The sequence below is a fragment of the Strongylocentrotus purpuratus genome, unplaced genomic scaffold (genome assembly GCF_000002235.5).
Source record: "Strongylocentrotus purpuratus isolate Spur 01 unplaced genomic scaffold, Spur_5.0 spur5_scaffold_12, whole genome shotgun sequence".
NCBI lineage: Eukaryota > Metazoa > Echinodermata > Echinoidea > Camarodonta > Strongylocentrotidae > Strongylocentrotus > Strongylocentrotus purpuratus.
The window spans coordinates 30,369,237-30,394,672 of record NW_022145597.1 but is presented as its reverse complement, the minus strand read 5'-3'; the positions used below and the strand labels follow the sequence as shown (position 1 = coordinate 30,394,672).

The following is a 25,436-nucleotide window of genomic DNA, read 5'->3' as shown; positions in this document are numbered from 1 at the left end:
GTGGAATAAGGTATTGCCAATGCATTCATGTACAAAGGGATCTGTTTACCAAGACTAAGTAAAAATGGTGCAAGTGTATGCAAGATCTATGCATCTCCCCTTCCAATTAATCCTTTTGAACTACATATACATAGCTGAGTGAACTTGAACTAAAGAAGCCAATTTGTTAACATCCTTTTGACCTGACACCAACCATTCTACTATAGACCATGGACAACACAAAGTGCTTTGAATATTCAGCATTCACTTCTCTCTGGAAGTCTCTCAACATTATGAGATATTCACAATAATGTCTGTGGAATGATTTGACATGGCCATGACGACACAATACAAACGAGCCTACAACTTTCTTAGGAGAGCCACCAACCAGGATATGGAAATGGAAACTGAAAAAAAAGTAGTCATTGGAGAATTTTATTATTTACAGTTCCCTTATAGAAATCGAAAGAGAATGACTTGACTAAATGCATGGTCATTTCCTCACACTCCAAAATATGTAAATTATCATTGAACATATCATCTGTAATATGTTGCACTTTTGCCAATACAGATTATAAAGGCCTACATGTAAACTGGTGTCTTATTATCAGTCAACTTCATTGCATATGGACACAGCAAGTTCTTGTTTTCTCAATTCAAGAACTGGTATTATACAATGCAGGTTGATAATGCAGTTCAATATATTATGGATAAATTCATGGAATCCCTTAGTAAGGCATAAAGATTTTTGTCTAAAAGTACATAGAGTTTGAGAGTTTCAATAAGGGAAAATATGTCGAACTCCCATATCCCCCCCCCCCCCTCTCTTTTTCAGACTTGTCACTTTTGGAAACACAGAGGGAGCCATAAATCATGTTGATTTTCTTGTTGGTATTCCACAGGGATACTTTCTATGACCTTTAACTTTCCTTGCCATTCATTTGCTGCATCTAGATGATATCTCACTCCACCTTCAACCCCCTGATACTATAAAACATATTTGATGGTGGTTGTATAAACACGTGCTAGTATAAAGCATTTCAGTGCTGGATGATAAGTTGGCTACCTGTTATCTGTAATGTAAATATTTGCAGTAATAATTCACCCTCGGAACAGTGATAAGACTAACCTTTAGCACCTGGCACTGAAAGCGAACATGAACTCTCCATTCATTCATACAATACACTAAGTACATACATGGTTTTATTGTCTCTCTGAAGTAGATACAATGATCAATCAAAGTCATTACAATTTAATAGTGCAAATAATGAACTTAAAAGAAATGATGGAAATAAAAAGAAATAAATACCAAAATGGGGGCTCAGAGGCAAGATGCGGTACAGTAATGTCATATTCAATTTAATGTATTGGGGCAAGGACATTGAATTATGATTTAACTTGTCCTCTACATGTACATGTAATGTATGAATGACATGGCAGTGATTGGGGGAAGACAAAGATCCGTCATTGACATTGAAAAGGAACACGTGAAACAAAAAAATTGGATCAGTGGGTGGGTTACCTAGCACGGAAACAACACAGAAAAAAACTCTTGACGTAAACATCATATCCTTAGCAGATAATGGAAAATTACCATTAATTATATTGCAGTAGAACATCTTTTTCAATCACACTTGTGTTGGTTAGGGTGGAACTCACATGATTTGTAATTGCTACAAGCATGCTCTACGTATACATCAAACATTTCTACCTGCACTTCCTACTTCCGCTACAATATCTATTAGATCATATTTCCCATTTAGTGTGCAATTACCGTATTATTATTAACCATCAGTCAGATTGAGCAATTAGCTATCTTATGATTCACTACCAGGAAGAATTGTGAATGGTTCTGAACAGAATTAATTTGCCTGTATGAACATGCCTTAGCTATGTAATAATTCACCACCAGTAATAAAAAATTGTTTAGGAAAAAGATTAACTGCCCGTGTGAACATGATTTCATGTTGATGGTGTTAACATATTGGATGTCAGGTGGGTTTACATAGCAAAACTATGTTTTAATTACCAAGTGATATTTCACAACTTCTTGGTCTAAACATAGATATTATTAAAGTGTGTTCAGTCAATGGATTAGCCAACCCATCTTCCCCCTCAATGATTGAATTACAGATTGAAGTAAGCATTATCCGCCCACTATTACTAGTAGTCTACTGACTAAGTTCATTTGCAGATCTATTGCAACCATTGCTATAATACACTTTGCACACTTATTTCGGATAGAGAAAGAAAGCAAAACATTAATTCTGTCTCTGATTAATTAAAGAAGCAAGATTATGATATAGAAATTCTAATTATATTTGTTACATATTTTTGAAACCATTTATAAAAAGTGTAGTTTTTATTATGGGAAAAAGGGAAGCCATTCTCTGCAAATCATACTAATTTTCTTGCATCAGAATTAGCAAGCTTTGTTTGAAACTTAAGCTAATAATAGAAACAGGCTTAGGAAGATTACAAGTAATGGTTTCTTTCATTCAGAATGTTGTAGGCCTACATAGGATTGGTTGTATTGTATCAAAATTAGCAAGCTTTGTTTGAAACTTAAGCTAATAATAGAAACAGGCTTAGGAAGATTACAAGTAATGGTTTCTTTCATTCAGAATGTAGGCCTACATAGGGTTGTATTGTATCAAAGGAATGAGACCATCAAGAAATTTGGATTCATGCCAATTCAAGTGGATGAACTCTGAAACACGTGTGCTTTGGCATAGTAAGCCTTCTGCTCGGTGTGTGGGTACATTACATGTACTTCTCACCCAGTACTTTTCCATGCAAATGACCAGAGCGATGAAGACCGACCGTCTTCCTTTCATGATCCGTTTCATTCCAAATAGGGTCTTTGTATTCTGTAGTTTCTGAGTTTGTGGTCATACATGTTTACAAGTATCCTGTCATGATGTAACGTGCCTAAGAATACAGGAAGCCTAATTTTAGAGATTTCGTCATAAACAATTAATGTAGGCACTTGTACTATAGGATTGTGTACATTTGTCCCACATGTCCCACATGTACACATCTGTGTCGGGAGACATGAAGTAAATTCATAATTGCTGGTAGATGTGATTACAGAAAATATATCAAAGTTTAATCACCCCCCCCCCCCTTCCTGAAGAGATGATTACATTGCTATGAAAGATTGTCTTTTGAAAATGCCATTGCTGAGAATTCATTATTCTATTTTTCCAGTATGTGTTGTGGAAATGTAATGTAACATGTGCCTCACTAACCTGTGCATGTACCCTTAAATGTTTTCTACTTCCAAGTACTTGAAGGTCGGAATAATGCACTTTCAGTGCATTGATGCATACGTAATTAATTTAGTCTTGTATACATGTAGGCTTAGTTACATGAACCATGATTAAATTTCATGTTATAGAACTCACATTTCAAATTGTGCATTGTCTTAAAATTGAGGGTTAAATTCTGGCCCCATACTCAGCGAATGATATGATTGGAGCTGTCAGCTGTACCCTGTATGTCTGTCAGCGTAGTCCCTGTGGACGATGATAAATTAATGTTATTCTACCTCCTATGTCTTGGTGCTCAGCTGTCTACCAAATACTCCAGTGAACTTTGATCAAGCACTCACTGGTCATAAACCCTCATTCACATTAGGGGTAAGAAGAGTAGTAGATATGGATTAAATCTGCACTTAGTTCGTACCTAAAAGCTTGTGTGAACTCTACCAGCATCTCCTGATACGCACTTGGCGTTGACTTTTTGATGTATTTCGAGACCAAGATTGATTTTGTCTTTGGTCCGGACCGGAAGAGTATTCTTCATAATAGGAACACTATCCACAACACCTACTGCAGATCAAGATATCTCTTTGTGGATTTGTTGTACATTTTACAGCAATGTGTAAATAAAAACGATTATATTAGGCATGCAATGTGTCCAACCATGGGAAAAAAAAAAGTAGATGTGATACTTTCTAGCTGCTGAAGATACACAAGATAGCATGATAATTAGGTTCAAATGAAGAGGTTTGCTGTCACTCCGGACCAAGTCTGGACGGATCCTCTTCAGTAGTGCATGTGGATACTGTTAGCCCATCTGTCTCTCAATTACTCAAGTGAACTTTGCTCAAGCACTCACTTAAACCCATTGCCTCTGTAAACCTGGGATAGAAAAGAGATATTAGGGGGCTCCAGGAGAACAAAAAAGAGAAAAGAGCACTGTTTCCTCGATGAGCTACATGTTAACTCTGACCTTGTACAGATTTTAGGAATTAAAGTAGAGATAGGTATTACAGGGACTATGTAATATGCATCAGTGAAATGGTGCCAAACTACTGTATAGGACCACCTATACAGGGGTATACCAAATGTTGTACCGAGTGTAAAGTTTCCAGTGAAAGCCTCGGTCACAAATGCCATTACGAACTGCTACGAACACCGTACAAACGATTTTCAGACATTGCAAATTCGGGAAGACAATGGCAAAACAGAGATTCGTACAAAATTATCGTTCATACAAACTTTTGTGACCATAGCATTAGGTATGTTTTGTATGCTTGTGACATACACTGCTTTAGAAGAAAGAATTTTGGAAATTGTGCTCTAGTATCAGAGAAACCATTCCTTGCTTTATATTTTGACAATGCATACTGCATAGATATCATTATTCTATAGCACAGATTTTTATATTTCCAGTAAACCTTGAAGCCTGAATAGTTTAACCCAGTAATTTTTTTTTTTTTATGTGGGCTACTGAGCTTCAGTGATTCCTAAATGGAATCAATGGAGCCTCACCAAAAGCAATTCTTGTCTGTTATAATAACTACGTGTTTATGAATAGCCATGGTCAAGGCAGTTGCTATTACCATAAATTCTAGGCCAATGCAGTAACCAACTTGCAGTGCAAACAACATGAGAGAGAAAGAAAAACATAGCTTGGTTTATCATAAGACATGTTCAAAGTAAATAGCAAGAAAACATTATTGCTAAAAAAAATAACAAGTCATGAAAATGTTGGTGTCCCTGTCACTGTAATATAAAATAATGGCTCTTAAAAAAATGACACTACAGTAGCTAGACTCCTGTACACAGTACAATACTCAGGAGTGTTTTTGAGTGAGATGGTGGAATGAAGCGGGTGTATTTTGCATTTTCTTGTACTGTAATAAAGAAGCCTTTCGAGGAAGCCCAAGAATGATCTCTCAGGGGGATTACAACCCAAGTGTGTTGGTGATGACAGATGAACAGGAGATGACAAATGTTCATCGAATGCACCTAGGGTGTGTTCAATCTACACTTTTTCACCATAGAATCACGTTTTCAAGACGTTAAGTTTAAAACACGCTTGCGTTCAAGAATTGTTTTGTGTTGGTCGTGAAAATAAACTTGTTTAAAAACACAGATATAAATTGCTGAAAAATATGCGTTTTATATCGTGATTCTGCAAAATCATGGTCGCTAAAATTCGCCTGAACGAACAGAGATCTAAATCCTGATTCTATGACGTCATTATCGTAGCCTGTTCCGGTTTGACCGACAGTCGACCATAATCACAGACAGAAAGCACGCGGCGAAGTTGACCTATACTTCCTGGGTCAAATGCACAGTGTGATGAGCAGTGGCTGGGCTTGAAATGAGCGAGAATCAGCGTTGATGAAAAATCGCTTGAACGCTCTCCCGCAGTAACCATGTTCTTTAACAGCGTTTTGATTTGTGATTCATGTTTGTGATTCTAGCTTCAAAAAATCTCTTGAACGCACCCGTAGCACCCCAGATGTAGGTTTACATGTATGTGTGCAGCTGTCACGGCATTACATGTAGGCTAGTATGCATACTATTATGATATACTATTAATTAACTTCAAAACACTGTATGTATGCATTCTGCCCCTAACTCAAATACTGCTAATCTCATTTCAAATTCTTTAAATCGAATCCAAGCTAGCTTTGTTGACAAATGAAAACACACATCTCAAATTTGCCACGTTATAGGGCGTGGGAGATGGTGCTTGTTCACATGCAACTATCAAATGTTTGCATGTTGTATGCATGTCAATTGTTTTCTTCTTATTTTCAAAATTGATTCAGGTCTACATGGTGTACAGCTTTTGTATTTATACCATTTATAAACGGAGATATTCAAAGCACATGCTGCCATCATTAGCAGTCATTGGAATAGAGAAAGTGTAGTACCTTTGTACAAAGAAGAAATTGAGATATTGAATGGAATGTTAAAAAATATATATAAATGATTAAAAATAAAAATATAGTAAAAATAAAGTAAATGATATTATAAACCTATAGCCTATTGTCACCAGGGCTTATAGTTCTTTCATTCTTGACACAACCATAAATATAATGATAATAACGATTGAATTAAACGAGTTGCCCGGCAATGCTTAATACAGACCTAAACAATTTCAATCTGATCCCCTTTTGCAAAAAGGTAGTTTGGAGCCCTGCACTGATATGTAGGACATCCATAAGTTTCAATGAAGGACTTTGTAATTGGTAATAGCAGTAAATACATAACAAGATCTTTATCTTCATTTGCAGATATCCAAAAGCAAACATTGTTGACCTATTACAGCCCTTATCAAATCCAAAGCTAACCTCGCAAACTAATTTCCCTTCTGCGATGACAAGATCTCCATATTCTCACAAATTTGACCAAAATTGTGCTCTTTTATTTCACTAATTAGTCTAGCTCTACTTACTTGTTCAGTGCAATTATCATGAGAAAATTACGCTAAAGATAATAGTTCAGTCAAACCTTTGTCGCCATGGCAGGGGAATAGATTAATGGGGAAATGAATGCTGCCTTGATGTGCATTTATTGTTTCCTCTCAAATAGGAAAATTCCACACGTTTGGTAGAGCTATTAGGGCTACATGTAACGTTGCACCTTTTCAGCAGGGTACTTGCACATGTAGTACAGCGGTTCAGGGTAATTTGTAGTACCTCAAGTTTTCATACTCATTCACATTGATATTTAATTGGGATCTAATTTAGTTCCATCGTTCCTGGAATGCATGCAGTTGATAGAGGCTTTCATCACTTTGTCAGTAGCTGCCAGTGATCATTAACCACACAATATACAAACTAAATGCCTTGATGCATGTTGAACAGGTAGGAGTAGGGAAAACTCTGGTTTAACTTTCGTATGAAGGCCTTCTTATTGCCTGCCACACACAAGAAAAGTAAATGACTTGACCCATGTCAGGTATGAAAGGGTTTAACTCTGGTTTAACTCTAGCATGTGAACATGGGCCTGCACATGTGGATGAGGATTTGTTTTCTCTCCAACTAAATGTAGTCGGAAGTGCAATACACAACAGTTCAAACATTGACATCAACTACTTGAATTAATAATACAGCATTATTGTATAAAAAAATGCAGGATCATACTCTAAAGGTATGTGTAGGCCTGTATATCAAATTATGCATGCAATAATACATATATATATACAAGCTTAACCAAAAATGTGATCACACTATTTTCATGGACCTACTCAGAAGTAGGTCCATGCTATTACCCCCGAAGAGAGAACAAAAAGAAAATGAGTAGTGTATCACAATGTTAGTCTGCTCCTTAAGATTGACAACATTCAATGTTCAAGAACTGTTGGTTAATGTACAATAGTTTCTTATCACAGAGTCAATAATAATATCCCATTGTGTTCCTGTGATTGAGATAGAACATGTTTAACCAAAGACGATAGTCATAAAAATAGCCTCATCTACTAAAATAGATTACGGTACATGAATGAATTCTTAACATCCAGCAACTAATCTTTATTACAGTGAACATTTACGGCTGTGAATATGACGAAAATTGTGTGTTTGTTTTTTGCTGTCTTCAGCATATTCTCCTGTCTAGTGGAATAATACCACCATTGCTGTACACATCATTTATCTAGATCAGTGTAGATACAGTGTAGATTTCAATAGTTAATTGTTCAGAAACGCATTCCTTTTTGCATAATAGCCCATTCAAGTCCCAAATCTACGTGTATATCTCTTCCATTTATTCAGCACTGCTCAGGTGTATAACCCTTATCCATACTGGACCTGTTAGCTATGAATGGCTGATAAGAAGTGCAAATATTTATTGGAAAATGCTTTGATTGCCCCTTTAAAGCTCGTAAATTCCTCAAGTTTTCGGGACACCTCCCACTTTTGTAGTATGCAGAATACACTGTTGTCCTATATATTGAGATCTACGTAGTAACACTATGTTGTAATAAAGCTGAAACTGAATGTGTAGGCTCACTGTTAGTTTTAGTACATGTGAATAGCTGTATCTCATTTTGAAGTTTGTCAAGAAGTTACACTCGGTGGTAAACAGTATTTGTATAAAGAGCTTTAATGTACTCCACCCTTCTTCCATATCATATTCATAAAAGGTCATGAACTTATTATAGAACCATAAAAACTTTATTTTCAGAACTGATAACCTCATAATTATCCATTAAACAGGGGGAAAACAGTACCACTTGCTTGCCATCTTGTTTTATCAAGACATACAGATCCAATACAGAATAAAATCGAGTTTTTTGTTGGTTTTCTATAAGCAAGTGTTGCCGTCATATATTGTAGACGGCAAAAAAAAGACAGTTGAAAACACAAACGTTAACAGATTTCCCCCCTTTTCTTCGCTGTTTACGAACGTACAAGCTGAAAACGGAGTACTGCAAGCAATTTTGCACATCTTGTACAACGTCCATTTCATTTGTATAGATTACTAAGCCATCAAGCAGGTGCATGTATTGTACATTGATGTACTGTAGATGTCACAATTGTTGAACAAGTCATTGATACATGCATCCCCATTCGATTCTATGCAAGATACACACAGAATCAGTGATTCGTTCATATTCTAAAAAGCTAGAGCAGGTGTGTTTAGATATAGGGATATCATTCTGTCAATACATTATAGATTTGTGTCTTCTGGGGGTAGGGGGGGGGGGGAGTTAGGGTGGATGTTGGAGATGAGGGGAGTGGGGTATGAAGTGTTCCAATAGGATGGTACACAATCAGATACATGTACATGTATTATTTCCTCTTTTTCTTACCCACGTAATTTGCACAGTCATGTTCCCGGTTAATCATATTACATGCGTTATTTTTAGACACACAATTTAGAGTGAGCTAGAGCCGATGCGTTATAACGGAGAGCGAGGATAAATGGATATTGAGGGTCTCCATCGGGAGGAAGGTCTATGCACAAATCAGAGAGGGAGCAAAAGAGGAAAGAAGGGGAATGGATCAGATTATATGCTGCAAAGCAATTGTGTTTGGTACAAACCAGTGGATGTTAAGCTGTCTGAATAGAGAATGCATTCAGGATAATTTTCCATTGATTTAGAAAGAATGCCATAGTTACGGCATGAGTATATGAGAGAGAGGGGGGGGGGGGATTTGATTTTTGACAGAAGGCAGGGATTACAAACCAATTTTCCATTGTCCACATGCATTAGCTCATCATTCATCAGTTTAGAAATGGTGTATGAAATGAATTAACAGGAAATAGGGAAACGAGGGGGCTAAGTTCGAGTGAGTGTGACGCACATTTCAGAGTGCATCGAAAATCTTGCCATTGTTGGATACCCTTCATTAAATATTGACCAATAAGATCAAACCTGCCCACTCTTATTCTTTTTTTAAACTTCTTTCCTCACACTAAAGCGATGAAGCTGTATAGCAATAAGATACATTAATAAACTCATATCAGACAAGTACAATATTGTGCTTATTAGTAAGAGTGTTTGATAAGTGATTATTTTTTTCCTCTTATATTGACAACTCAATTCTTTCATCAGGCACAAGTACAGCATTTCAAACAACTATGATCCTCCGCTGTTCAAAATGTGTAGAATGCCCCTTTCTTGCCTGTCTCAAGTTTTAGTCCTTCTTGGTCCAAAATTCATATCAAATATTGACTGCTGAAGCTCACGATATCATATTTGTTCTTTAGTTTCTTGTTGGGATGAATCATGAAAGGAAATATAGAAGTACAGTACTGTACTGTACTGTAAAAAATTGTTTCCACAAATGTTATTGGGGAAGATTGGATTATGCATTGTTGCGGTTTGTTTTTCTTCTTCAAAAGCAAATAAAAAAAAGTGCATTGCAGAGTATTTCTGCATGCAAACCAAGGACTGTGGAGTTGCACTTGCATTAATTATTATTTATATGTTGGACTTACCTTTAATAGCATTTGATATTACAGTAGACGTGACATGGGTTTGAACCATTATCTATGGAGGCATTCACTTGACCAACCAGTGAAAAAAATACACCGGAGCTCGGGGCGAAATAGCCCACATAAATTTGCATAGAGGTCAATGCAAAATAAATTTTAGAATGTTATATTCATGCAGGCATGCTTGAAAAGTAGCCCCCCAAAAATAAATATCAATTTTTTTTTCCCTGTGACCAACTTACAAGAGCTTGGGATTCATATTGACATCATGTCGTCTGTTGAGAGTCTGTTGAGAGTCTGTTGAGAGCCAGAAGGCTGCTAACTCATAGACGCTTCCACTGCGCTAACGCCCTTCTGGGTCACCTGATAGTATTCTAATAGAACATCTGACCAGCTGTATGGATGCTCAGAAGGGTTACCTCAACCATTTACGTATCACTGATGTCATGTAATCCATTTTCAGAGATACTCTGCGGATCAAATTTGCATGGTAAACCCAAGTGGGTGTCACGATCATACGCAAGTGTGTAATGATGTATGGGTTGATGAGAGACAGAAGGGCATCTAGGCACTGGAATAAGCAAAATCTGTGTGTTCTCGTGCCCTTATTGCGCTCACCTATTCATATTCCTTGTAGAGTGGATCATGGATATGAATTATTAATATGAGTGGTGGTGGTGGTGTGTTTCGAGGCAGCTGTTTAGGTTGGATGTGAGCTTGGAGGAGAATGAAGGACATTTATGCCGTCTCTGGTGCGTGTTGTGAATCATTTAAGAGTGCCTTGGATCTGACAAGTCCATTTAAGTAAATGATGCAGATGTATTTCTTTGCCGGTTAATACAAATTCAAAAATGCATAATCTGTCATCATTGTTAAGGGGGCACTTGTTCAGTGTATGCAATGATTAAAGGTACTATGTCCCATTTGCAGGCCAAAAAAATGAAAAAGTTAAATTCCAACTGCATTTGAAAGATAATACTAATTTAGAACTTCTCTAAAAAAGGTGGGGCTTGAAAATGTCTTCAAGTGGGAAAATAACGACTATTAGTTGTCAAATCGACTTTAGCATACCTGCCAACCACTCCGATTTAGGCGGAGTTACTCCGCTTTTTTCATACCCACTCCGAATTCCGATTGCATGCCTCAAAACTCCGATTTTTTGTAATTTTAAAATATTTTTAAAACAAACGACTGTTGCATAAGACTAAAGCATAACACAGCACTGATAACCAGATCACGCCTTACGGGGAAACGATAAACATAAGTACTTTATATAGCGAATGCCGCCTTATCACATAGCCTCCGCACACAGCGCTGCATGTCGCACGCATTCACTCATAGGTTCACTGAATTTGACTACACTGGATAGACACTTTCGTGCACATGGTCCGTCCGCCGCCATCTTGTTTAATTCCAAAACAACACGGCCGCTACGTATGCTACGTGCGTTCGTGCCTTTTGAGGGGAGCATGGGGGTAGATGATCGTGCGCATGGCGCCCGCAATATAGTAGCGAAGACTTCGGTGATTCAGCGGGCGCATTGCAAGTGCAGTGCGGTATACGGTGTGTTGTTGTTCATGAACGCCGGGCCTAGCGGCCTGGGCTGTATGGTGTGTCTGTGGTACTGGTGAGTGTACGTGTGCGTGTGTAGAATACGAGCTCTGCCATTTGACTGTGGATTCGAATTTGCCATTCGACGCTTGAACGAGGTGTTTTCTTCCTGAATATTATCATGGATTCACTCAAAAGAGCGAGTACCCGAAAAGGAGATCCTTTGACTGGAAACAGATTTTTAAAAACGTTTTTATGCACATCTTTATTTTGGACTTGAATATGGTAGGTTCGAAATGCAGTAAGAGTGATTGGGTGTTTGTGTACGTTTTGCGCGAAAATTATGCTGCGGTGTCTTGCGTTACGGAAAGACCCCCATTTGTTACGGACAAATATGGTAAATGTTACTGACAGCCATCCTATAGGGTTGGCATCTCTGCCCCCCCCCCAATCTACGGGCTACTACCCCAATCCTTCGGTGGTTCGCGACCTCGTAGTCCGTCCAGAAAAATTTACTCCTAATTTCTCTTGTCTCAGGTTGGCAGGTATGCTTTAGGGCTATAGAGCCCAAAAGTAATAGTCTTGATTTTCACACGATTGTACCGAATGGTCATACGTTTTATGCTGCGCAAAGATTCAATCAGTTTAATCTTGGCCATCACAAGAAGTGGGTTATTGATGAAGACAAATGCTCATGTACCCTTTACAACTCTTTTCATGTATGTTATTACCAAAGAAGAAAAAAGCCAGTCAGTCACTCAATAGTGTCTGACAGTGAAGTCTAGCAAGTAAACGGGTTTCCTTGCATAATTTGAATATGAGGACACTGCTAACGTTAAATTTCACAGATAAGACATACATGACATATTCATAATTCCTGCAAAGTTCTACAGCATTTGAGGTTGGCTGCAAAAGGGACATAGTAACCTTTAAAGGGAAATCCAACATTAAAAAAATGTTTTCACCCAACTCATCTTGTTACAGAAATCTGGATTGCCCTTAAAGAACCCAGTCAAGTTAGCCGAACAAACTATTTGTGAAAGTCTTCATATTTATTATTGCTCAAGTGTTATGCCTTGTACTAATTTTGTATTTCTCTTCTCTTTCTTGTTTTTCTCCCTCTCCAGGTAAAATCTCACTTTTCTACTTTATATTCTACGTCTGTTTAGCTGCATTCTGGGCCTGTATGTTGCTTGTTTTCATGCAAACGGTGGATTACGACCGTCCCAAATGGGTCTCATACGTTAGTACACCAGGTAAGTGGAGAGCGGATCAAATGGGTTCCTAGTCCTGGCTTTGTAGCCATCCTGGAAATCCGGGCAAACCTGGAAAACTAAGTTTCTTTTTTTCCTGTGGGGGGGGGGGGGGGGGGGGGGAGGCACAGAGCTCAAGAAAAAGCTCTCCAATCTCAGAATTTCATTGGGCTCAAAAGAAACAATTCTGTTTCTTATAACTTGTCTCGGGTCCAAAGAGCATATTTACCGGATGACTAGCTAGGATGGCTGTTCAGTAAATGGCCTCCTGTAAGGATCCAGGAATTTTAAAATTCCACCAGAGAATAAAATCACTGACTTGTGTTTTCATGCAATACTGGGAACCCTGTAGTTTCTTGTCCATGGTAAAGAATATGTAGTTGGGATGCAAAAAGTTGTGGCTAACAGTGCACCTTGTAGAAGAGAGTTTAGACGGGATCAATTTACATCACATTCAAATCCTGACAGTGCACTATTTTAGAAAGATAGTAGTCAGTATTTGTATCTTATTGATGTTTATAATCTGTAATTTTGTGGCAGTTGTCAACTCATCATCATCATCATCATCATCATCTAAGAATGAGATGTTCAAAAATCTATTTTTTGTTCCCCTCCTAGGTCTTGTTGTAACACCAAGTTTTATCGAAGAAAGGATTAGCTACACACCAACCAATGAGCGCACAATCGAGGACATTTTCAAAAAAATGAACGAAACCTGGAATTGTAAGTACCTTAGCATTTTAATTGTACTAGCTGTGCATATGAAGGGTAAAATCAAGGATATTGTGTACAAATGGTAATTCCACAATTTTTATCAAACAAACGCATTTTTTTTAAAATTTCTATTAATAGCAATACATATTAATGCAAAAAAAAGAGAAGAATTTAAAGAAAATTCAAATTTCAGTGATTTTATTATAACACAAGCCTTGATATGCTATCTTTCACATGAAAAGTCCAAAACTGTGTGTAACATGAAAGAATGTGCAGATATGTGACATCTTTATTTTTACTTGACTGCTTTTCTAGTGAAAAAGGCATTGTTCTGGCTAGAATTTTGCACACTTACTCCTTAGAATGTATGAGGAATAATAACAGCTTAAGCATTACAGGAATAGAATTGAAGGTAAAGTCCAGTTTTTGAAATGCCCCCCTTTCAAAAAATGAAATGGAAGCTCTTATTACCAATCATGTGAAAGAATATGTTTTGAATAATACGTGATGATTTTGACGAGAAACTAGGTTACGAGAAACCCCCAACTAATTAATATATTTGGTAAATTACTTTATCTATTTGGATCGGATAAATATAACGCATGTGCGCGCACGTGGCACGTAGTCCCATATACATCTGTCTATGTACAGTGCTTGTAACTTTACCAAGACTGGGCCAAATTTCCTTTCATTTTGATGATTCCAGAACTTTGCAGTACACACCAATACTTATATGCTAAATGATCAACCTTTTCTGATCGATTCCACAACGTTTCTTTCACAATTCAATCAATGACCGTAACTGGTCTTTATCTTTAAGAAAGTCCTTGTCATTTTGAAGTCAAGACTTAGGTGCGTAGACATACATCTCCCCATTCATTGTGCTGTGGTATTAACCCATCTTTTCATCCCATCTGTCTCTGAAGCACTTTCACCTGACGAGCAAGAACACACTGAAGAATGCGACCCGCTCACAGAGGCAGGCAACAAGACCATGCAGAGACTCTGCTCTTTTAACCGCGAGCATCTTGGCCAGTATTGCACTCCAGAGAACTACTTTGGGTACACCTCGACGGAACCCTGCGTCTTTGTCAATATGAACAGGGTAAATAGAGGGCTCTTAATTGACAAATTCAACAATATTTTACTTTTCGGGGGGTCACAATTCAAATTAAATGGCTTAACATCACAGACAGTACCACAACAGTATCAAACGATTGATACTAAGTACATGTACATGTTCTGTATTAATTCCACCTTGTTGAAAAGATCAAAACTTCTGTTTGGATCCAGAAGGAAGTTCACTCATTTACTCTAACATAGAGTTAACACCCATTTGGCTCCAAACATGCAATATTAAATGTGGAAGTATCATCATATCCCAGACTTAGGCAATAACCAGGTAGTGCCTTGAAAGCCATTCAATCCTCACCCAAGAGCCGCAGTAAATTGCTTTGGTAACTCCTTTCAAAATTGACTTCTAATATTAGACACTCGTATGGTTTCGCTTGCGCACAAAGTGTGCTAACAATGCAAGCATCGAGTTACGTAAAGTGATACTCCCCAACTTCTTGTGCTGTACTGCATGTGATGATCATAGAACAATGTAGAGTGAAGTTAACATTGAGGTCATATCCATGATTTCTAATCATGGTGAAATATATAGAGATTATTTTCACTAAATGTTGCTCCAATATTTGGTTTGGCGACAATTGCTTCAGTCTTTGTTTTGTCAAAGTATGTGGTGTTACAGTCGAGTTTTATGTTAGTTTCGGGTTACGGTTTGGGTGAGTTTTAAGTGTTTGGTCTAGGGTTGAAGTAAGCAATTTGCAATTATTGTGAGAAACACAACCTATCATACAGAGCACCTTTTGACTTCCAAACTCCAGGACCCTTTTTATGCCCTCTTTTGTTCTTTCCTCTTTCCTGTCTTATCTCTTCCTGTAAGTGTCAATTTTTTTTAAAGTAGAGCCTCTGATAATAGATGTCTTCCTAACTCAAATACTTGTTATACACCAATTTCCCATGTTACTCAAGTGCTAATTACTGAGCCTCCTTGCAGACTTCAGGATTGTATGAGACTTGCTCCTCCCACAAATAAAATGTATTCAAAAGCGAAAATTCAAGTATTTTAGACTTTTTATAAATTCCACATCAAGAACATGAAATCTCCTTGATAATAGAAAATTAATGATTTGAATCAACATTTTATGCCTTGTAAAAATTACTTTTACAAAAAATGTTCATAGATGCTAACAGCTTTCCATAATTGTTAAGTCAAACTTAGAGATAAGTTCAAATTAGGATCTTTGTGAAACACCCCCCTGGACCGAACACTATACCTAAACCTAGCCTAAAACCCAAATGCATCCCTTACTATGTACCTTTTATAAAATGATATCCCCACCACCCCCCCCCCCCCCCCCAAAAGTTTGGAAATTAAAAAATTAAACAAATCCTTTAGAAATAGACTTTCCATGGTACTGAATAATACACTGAGCACTAGCCCCCAGTACCTTACACAGACATGTCTTTGTGGATTGTACCCAGGTGTAAACCGTCTATGCCCATGCGTTCATTACCCCACAGATAGATCAATTCACTTGCATCGTCGTACACTTGCTCCTCAGGCAAATTGCTCTTTCAGAGCCAGAAGAAAAGTCATGTAATAAAGATGTTCATCGCTGGTGTCCCCTAATTCACGACAATTAAAGATGAAGTTGAGCCTTGATCGTATAATTACATCGTTCAAGAAACTGTCTTGAAGCAATTGGAAAAGGAATTGTTTATGTAGTACACAATGAATGGAGCATGTACTGTAATATCTTGGGAATCCTCAACATGAATTTGACTTAATCTGGCGGAAAGTAAAATGCACTGCACACAGAAATAGGACAACACACAAATGTGGCACACAAAGATGTGGTCCAAACTTTTCTTATCATATTTCAAATACAAGGACATTTGAAGAGCAATCCTTATCAGATGACAGTTCTTTTATGACTTTCTTCCGAAGTGACATACAAAGAATGTGAAAGCTCATAAGGTATTTTCATCTTCACCAAAACTCTACCTTCCCTTTAATAGGAACTTGGATGTGTCTCCATAGTCTAATTGCATCCAATCTCATAACATGATCAAGTCGAATACCCTAGCTGGTCGATTGTCATTTTCAATAATGCATTTCCTAATGTGGTATGATACAGCTCTCTGTGTGAGAAGTAGGGATCGCTTTCAGCACCAAGGTTAGCTCACGAAGTGAACATTTTTTCTTCAAGGGAAGGGAGATGAATTGTTGAAACATGTATTCTGATTTAGTTCTTAATTTTTAAAGAATCTTAAAGAACATTTTCAATTCCTTCCTCACGGGTGAGGGAATGGACAATGACGATGACATATGGGGTTCTTTTTCAGAATCTATCTATCTATCAATCAGGCTTATAGTTCATCCAGACTTTGGACAAAGCCCTCCTCATAACACTTCCATTCTCTTCTGTCTCTAGCTATCCCAGTCCAAGCGGCCATTCCCATGTATGATGTTAGGTCATCTCTCTATCTTCTCTTCTGCCTTCCTCTTCTTCTTTTTCCCATCCTTGGTTGCCAGTGTGTTAAACGATTTCATTTGTCCATCTATTGTCCTGAAGTCTAGCTTTGTTTTCTTTTTCAGAATACCTGTTGTTTAATCCCATCATTAATGTACACATTGTTCGTTCCTGTGCCTGCAGGTTTGGGGATGGACTCCTGAAGACCCTGAAGCCGATGCTACAGACGTCCCAGAAGGTTACGTCAGTGGACACATCCTGATCACCTGCAAGCCATACGTAAGTACAGTCACCTACAGTGCACTCTGAAGGGTTGTACCACGCATGCACCTGTGCACTCTGCAGGGTTGTACAACGAATCATGCTCCTGCAACAATTGATCCACCATGCACTTCCTGCACTAGCCAAATTATGAACATCAACCTGGAACCAAACACCTAACCCTGACTCTACCCAAGGCGTCATGCTAACATTTTTGGAAGGGTGTCCAGAGTGAACTTTTTAGAAATTGTATGCATGAGCTCTGTGTTCCAATTTTGAAATCTTTGGAGTCCGGACTTTGGCCCCTATTTGTCCTGAATGCCTGTTGAGTGTCGAGCCCTGCCATAACCCTAAGGCTAAACCTAACTGCAAACTTAACTCTAACCCATTATGTTTGACAAAGTAAAGCCCGGAGCCGTTGTTGCTGGAGGAAATGTCCAATCACCCATTCTGCATGGTGCATGCTAAGTCATAGGAGAATGGTTAGAACTGAAATAATTGTCATGGCTACACAAGCACTAAGGGCACATCAAGGACATAAGGAAGAAAGATTTAATAGGATTTTGCATGATTTCAGACCAACAGCTTGTGTCATGCTTTTTTTTAAATGCATACAAGTTTATTAGGTTCCAAGACATATTGATTCTGCTTTTAAGCTATCTGCAGCAATGGTATGCATACATCCATATCAGAGTTTGATATTTGGGGCTAGATTTGGGTTTAGTTTGGGGGGAGGGGGTGGCAGTGGCAGTGTGTATTTCCCCCCTCACTGCTCTCCTGGGTCATGAGAACACAAGTGTCTGAGAGCATTGCACACCAGCCATTGAAGCTGATCGTTCTTACATTTGGTTTAGGTTTGTCCTATGGAGAAACTTGACCGTTATGCAGATCAGTGTCAACTGATATACTTCTACTTCCTGTGAAATGTCATTGCGAATAAAGCTTTTGGAAAATCAAGAGAAGAGAGACGGGCTGCTTTAGGTGGGAGATCTTCATAATTTCAGAGAGAGACAGGCAAAATTTCTGATTTCATGAGCCATGTGACTCATCAGCCGGGCTGTGTCAGGCAGATTCCCATAACCTGCAAGATCGTCTGCTCAGTCGGTCTCAAGCATAGTTTCCATCCATGACGAGCTGTATGCCTTCAAGAGAGTTCTTGTTACCATGAATGCCCATAGCAAAATTCCATTTTGATTAAATCATAAAGATCCAACCTTTGGGCCAGAAAAGCCCCTTTCTTCTGAATTTATTTTGGTAACAGATCAATAAAGTCTTTTGAACTGGTTGTTTTTTCAAAACTTCAGTATTTCTTGTTGTATTTGATACATATATTAACTGTAGCCCTTTAAGATCCAATCTTTTATCTTGCTCTATGCCCTACAAAGAGTCCTTTGTACCAACTTTTTGAATGGATTAAGAAATTTCCTCTCTTGAACCCGGCATTTTTTTCTTGGTCAACTGCAGCCGGACGTGGTTTGCTCCTGGTTTGGCTCTTGCTCTCTGATTCACCCTGATGAATTATCCCAGTATTTTTAGGGCGCATGTGTTACCTTGACATGCAGTGCTCTATGCTTTTGGACACATGCCCAGGAAACAGAGAGAAAGAGAGACAGAGAGAGACGGAGAGAGACGGAGAGAGAGGGTGAGAGGAAATAGAAACCCCCTGATAGCTGTAGAGAGAAGGCAAAAAAGGGAATTGCCCCCATGTCTGAGTCGACTTCGAGTTGAGAAGTTCAAGTTGCAGGCCCCAGGAGGGGGTTAGGGACGTATATTACCCTGAATAAACCCTTGTGATAGCCTTTGCCCCCCCTCACCCTCTTACCCGGGTAGATTAACCCACTCCCTCAGAGGGGAATTCTAGGGCATATCGGATCACATGATTATGACCGAGTCTGTGAACCTGGGTTGGTGTCTCATACTGAAACAATGTTTGATTTAACCATAATTTCGGGGTAGTACCGGTGAGGTGAGAGTTGGGAGAGACGGGACAGGATAGACGCCACCATGTTGATAATGCATTTCCCTAGCCTCCCCCTCTCTCTTATGAGGGAATGCAGGCTGCCCAAACTATAGGAAGATTAGAATTGAACTTGGTTGGTCAATTATCTGTAGCGGAAGTAGGTATAGTGCGTTAGGTAGCCCTTATCAGCTTTTAGTTACAAAAGAATGCAGTCATCAACTGCATGTTGGGGATATTTGAAGAGTACACAAAATATGCCATTAATAGCGAGTGGGGAGGGGCAGGGAAGGGCCATCTGAAAAGATGTTATGAAGCAATTTGCTACACTTGGCTTTTGGTGACATATTACATCTCTTTCATGTAATTCCCGAGCTTTTCAACAAAAAAAGCTGAGTTTCTGTGGGGATATTTCAGTGTATGAGATGATGACATGAGATGAATGAAATGATAGATAGCTTTGCAGGCATCGACACTCTACTGCAGAAGTTCTTACCTGATAACCCAACCTGCCTTTTCTAAACTATCCTCCTCTCTCCTTACCCTCCCCTCCCCCACTCCTCTCCTCCCCACTCCTCCCCTTCCCCTCCCTCCCTTTCCCAACTCCACCCCTCCCTCACTCCTCACCCACTCACCCCTCCCTCACTCCTCCACCCCTCCCCTACTCCTCCCCTCCCCTCCCCTCCCCTCCCCTCCCCTCCCCTCCCCTACTCCTCCCCTCCCCTACTCCTCCCCTCCCCTCCCCTACTCCTCCCTCTCCCCTCCCCTCCCTCTCCCCTCCCCTACTCCTCCCCTCCCCTACTCCTCCCCTCCCCCACTCCTCCACTCCCCACTTAAGCCTCATGGCAGGAACCATCCAATTTGTCTCAATTTGCAAGCCTTGCCATCATGTGAGTCTACAACCTTCACCTGTGTATTCCGTGCAAGGTCGTCCCCACATCGACTACTAGTATGGGTACCATGTCGTGTTACCTCTTAAACACATTGTACTATTTCATGGTTTATAGGCTTGAATTAACAATTTAATATTATGCCGATCCCCCTCCCAACCTGGCGAGGTTTGAAATGTATTTTTTAAAACTTTAAATAACTGTTTGAGAAGCTCAACTATGTTTTCATGAGCCTCCCTATGCAATCAAAGAAGTTCAAAAGGCATCGACTGTAAAACTTTCATGAAGTTTGTGAATCACACTTTTTTCTGTTTTTTGTGCTTTTTATAACCTGATATAACAAGGTTTCAATGTAACAAGGCAATGTCCTTGATCCTAACAAGTTTGTTATACTAAAGTTCCACTGTAACAGATATCACATAAGAGTTCACAGTTACTCATATCATCCCTTTATCCTTTTCTTTTTAATTTGCAGAAAGATAAGGATGTTTCGTCTGTCAATGGCACAACCATCTACCCACCCACTGGTCTGCCATTCGCTTACTATCCTTACGTGACGGGTACAAACAAGAAGAAGCAGGCTCTCTACGTCTCTCCGTATGTCGCCGTCCGCGTCACCCTCAACGCAGAGGAAGCTGAAGGCAAAGATGTCAAAATCCAGTGTGAAGCCTATACCGGCAACATTGAACCTAGGGGCGGACTTTACGATATCAAAGACAGGTCGGAGTTCACTGTTATATTCAACTTGGGCAAGTCACAAGCCAAGGATGAGATGTAACATACAGAGTGAATTTTATTAATAATGACAAAAAACCGTAGTCTTTTCCTTCTTCAAATTTAAATCTCTTTTCTAAGGAAAACAAAAAAGGACGCTCGGGCAAGAGAAGGTTCAAGTGAAACACAAACACCAGTTTACTTCTGTCAGGGTTGACGATGATGGTAGGGGGCGACAAACCCAGGGGCCTGAGAAAGCTTGTATGTTGGGAGTCGTCCGTCTTTTCTTGGACAGGCGAGACACGAATTTGTGAACGATCCCATTATGCATCAATCTTGCGATTTTCCCCTCCTCAAAAAGACCAAAATCATTGTTAATCGGCTGATTTGTACTGATGGCTCATTGGCTCTCTGTTGCCCCCTCTCGGTTTCCTTGCATCTTCTCTTACGGGTAGTTTAGTTTTGATATTTTCAGATCAGAAGGTATTCATGATTTGCTAAAAAGGTATTAATTCACAGATTAAAAAAAAATTAGGTTTCTTCTTTTCCTCAATTCTCTACCAAATACCATGTATGTATGCTCTCTTTTTATATGCCATTGTTATGTGTATGCGTTGAATTTTATCACCAGAAAATCATTGATTTAATCACTCGATACACGGCGAATGCGACATCGGAAACATCAGATTGCAGTAAAGATACCAAAGTTTAGAAGTGTTCTATTTTTTTAGATGTGCTCACACTGCTCTCTCAATCACAATGTTACATTCGGTAACTCAGAATAAGTGAATAATTCGACCGTTGCTGGACGTTTTGATTTCTGTACAGCATAACATGTAGACAAACAGACAGAACATTCTTCTCTCAAAAGTTAACTTACCTAGATCAAACACTGTCTGCTTGCAGATAACCAACGATGAAGTATTCAGTTCGTTTATTGATGCAACTTTGTTTTGCACGTTTTTCATTTTTCTAAGCAAATCTGTTAAATTCCGACGTTTTCACCTGCCTTTCCGTACCTCTGAATGTTCCTGAAAAGGGGCAAAGAAGAAAGCAATCAGTGGGCCATTGGAAACTAGAAGCTTAGGGGTCTCTCTGGAGTCTCTGCCCAAGTTTTCAGTAGCCCTCTGCGCTTTCACCCTGTGGAGCGTCAGGGTTTTCTTCTTCAGAGTGTGCCATGCATGTGAGAGAGAAAGCGTGAGAGATAGTGAGTGAGAGATAGAATTCAGACCATACACCTGTATGTTGTTCTTTGTAAATGACGATAAAATACAACTGTTCTGTTTTAACAAAAAAAATGGGGAAATTAAGTAAAGATGTGTGTAATTATCTTGGCATTCAGTCTTGTTGTAAATGATTTTTATGTTGCTTTCTGGTGGATACCAAACGTTAAAGAATTGATTGGTACCCAGATTTGAGGAATAAGATTAATTGTTATTTATATCATATTTTCGTAGTTACTTCATTATACACACCCCGTTTCAATTCAGGTATAGATCATGCTATGTGTTTGTAAATGATGGATTTTCCGTACAACATTATACCATATAACACTATGTATGTCATGTACACATATTTCTATTGCAGTTCTCTTTATCGGTTTTCTTCCCTTTTTATTGGAAGTAGTCATATAATTCTAGTCCAACATTTCTTTTGCCATCATCTTCCTATACCCCCTTTTCCTTTTTATCTCTTCATAGTTGTATTACAATCAAATGGGTAGGGTTGTTTGTATTACAGGGGTTCCGTAGCAATACTAAGCAAGTTAAAAGAAGAAAAAAAAAGATGTTCATGTGTGTGGAATGTGTTCGATTTATAATAAAAGACTAGTTTTTGAGAATATGTTCAATCATTTAAGACAATTTTTAGCTCTTTTTGTATAATCGCACAAAAGATGTTTTGACTGTCTAGGATATTAGATTTGTCAATTGCACTTTAGTTGAAAAGAGTTACTACATTGCACATTTCTAGATTAGAAGTCTTGTTAGTAATCAGACATTCTTATTTGCACTTTTTATCCATATAGTTTTTGCCATTCAATGTGGATCTACCTATACAGGTTGAATTGAATTTTAAAAATATGAAAAAAATTGTCATTATTGCAACTTCAATCTCGATATATGATGTTCAATCGTCTACTCTTTTGTGATAGATAGATATAAATATGTATATTGAATATATCTATATATATTGTCTATATTGATTGATGTTTTGCAAAAATGAGAAGTATTTACTGTTATAAAATTAGATGGAAAAGAGGAGATGAAAAAGACCAAAATAGAGTAATTTGAGTCCAAGGTGTAAGACAGTGAAAGTGTCGTGTCAGATGTTTAAGTGTTAACCGGTAACTGCCTAGCTTCCGAATATCAGGATAACAAGTCTAGCTTAACAGAGTTGATGTACATGTGCGCTTGTAAACATACCAGATGAAATCTTTACCCGACAACCACTGTGTCATGTGATGCAAAGAATGTGACAGGATGCTTACTGCGTCGACTCTGATCGGACGATCACAGTCGCGTAGTAGGGAGGGGGAACAACGCACTGACTGGGCAGTTCCGGTGTTGGTCTTAGCATCTTTCGTACGATTGCGATGTTTATTTCGCAGAGAGGGAGCAAATAGCTTTTGTACATTGCATTTCGGTGTTTCTATTAATATCAGTAAAGTTGACAGCTGCATTATGCAACCTAGATCTGTCCCAGTTGGTTTACGGTGCCAAAACAAACAGAATAGTAGGCAAAATAGGTCTTAGGATAATTGGTGATGGGTACTTATTTTGATAAATTTTGATATAAGCGAAAGCATCATTTTTGTTTGTAGGAAAATTAGGTTTATTACAATATTTCCTTTTACTTTATTATTTTTTTTTCTTTTTCATTTCTACTCTGGAAATAAGTGAATCTTGGTTGAATCCATACTTTTCTGCATCTGATTGTGTTGCGCAGTGTACAGTGCTACTCACAACAGTATGTGCATAAGAGTTTTATGAAGTACATGTATATTAAGAATACAGAAAATAAACATGTTTATTCTTGTAGGCGAACAGATGGTGTTTTAACTTGTTTGTAGTATTATAGAATTGAAAAAGAAAAAACAGAAAAAAGTTATAAAAAAAAAAATTCTCATTCCAATGTTCTCTTAAAAGAGACCACTGATATTAGATATGCTTCTTTCGACTCTTGTCGACCTTTGACCTAGCTGCCATATTTTGAAAGAAATTCTATGTGTGATAAAAGCAGTTTGTTGGATAGTGTTTATTTCAATCGTTTTATACCGAGCGGGTCTTAGGTGTGGCATAGAACAGCATAGTTGAGTGCGTTTAACCTTTCACCTCAAAGGTCAAAGGTCATAGAGTTATGAAACCATCTTTTAACCAATAAATGCAAACGATTATCTCTTTGCCTCCCTTGACATTATATCAGAAACCTTTGAAGTATGTGGGAGAGTGAAAACTTAACCAATGAATGCCGCCAGACTTTGAGGTAACAGACCAAATCCCCCACACACGATACAAGTACTGTTCTTTTTCTCAAGAGAGAACCTCACACTAGCATGTTGATGTGTTATGTCGATTCCATCTATGCAATGTACCGACTTAAAATTGGTTTCGAGGTGTATCTCAACATATGGCCAGAAAACTGTGATCACTCATTCATTGCAATCTGGATGTAGTTTACTTGCGATTATACCAAATTTTACCTATTGATATGAATATTCATGGGTTGTTTCTTAAAGTTTAGGAAAAATTCAAATTTTATGACTTCTAAAAACTGAGCGGATCCCTTTCTCCTAGATCGAAAGGATGCCAATTTCTTTGAATACAATGGATTGAGTAGCCCTATTTTGATATTTTTAAAGATTGTAATATTCCAAATAAAAACTTAAGTGTGTATGAAGCTGTCCTTATGAGCAATTTTCTTTAGAGAGGAAAATGAATTCAATTGTTAACGTGGCAATGCAAATTGCATAGAACGGTAGCTCTAGGCAGCGTATTGTACTGTAACGACTGTGTGTTCTTACGAAGGATAAATAAAAGTTTGAATTTTTCCCCTAATCTGTTGTCGAATGTCTTTGCTTTGCTGCCTTGTACTTGTACCATCAGTAGTTTCAGTTTTCTTTTTATATAGCTTTGTTAAATTGTTTTATGAAGCAATTATTTTTTTCTCTATCTCTCTTTTGCTGTCTCTTTTATTTCTCTTTCACCCCCCCCCCCCATACACACACTCACTCCCTCTCTCTCTCTCTCTCTCTCCCCTACCCCTTCTTTCCCCCCAGAAAGCTCTCCAAGTTCCCACAGCCGTAAAGGAAAGTGATTCATAATTAACATCATTAGGCACTCGGGTCAAGTTGAGGTCACTTAAAAAGACGAAAGGGAAGGAAAGGCACT

At 38.4% G+C, this 25,436-nt stretch overlaps 1 protein-coding gene across 1 annotated transcript in view; it reads left to right on the top strand.

Moving 5' to 3' along the window:
- Nucleotides 1-25,103, top strand: part of LOC579450 (sodium/potassium-transporting ATPase subunit beta-1) — a 44,074-nt gene extending 18,971 nt beyond the window's left edge. The window contains exons 2-6 of the mRNA XM_774822.5: nt 12,845-12,973; nt 13,589-13,693; nt 14,611-14,789; nt 17,410-17,505; nt 20,810-25,103. Of these exons, the coding sequence (XP_779915.1) occupies nt 12,845-12,973; nt 13,589-13,693; nt 14,611-14,789; nt 17,410-17,505; nt 20,810-21,112 (812 nt within the window). The 3' untranslated portion in view covers nt 21,113-25,103. The remainder of the gene's footprint in view (nt 1-12,844; nt 12,974-13,588; nt 13,694-14,610; nt 14,790-17,409; nt 17,506-20,809) is intronic.
- Nucleotides 25,104-25,436: the final 333 nt, after the last annotated feature.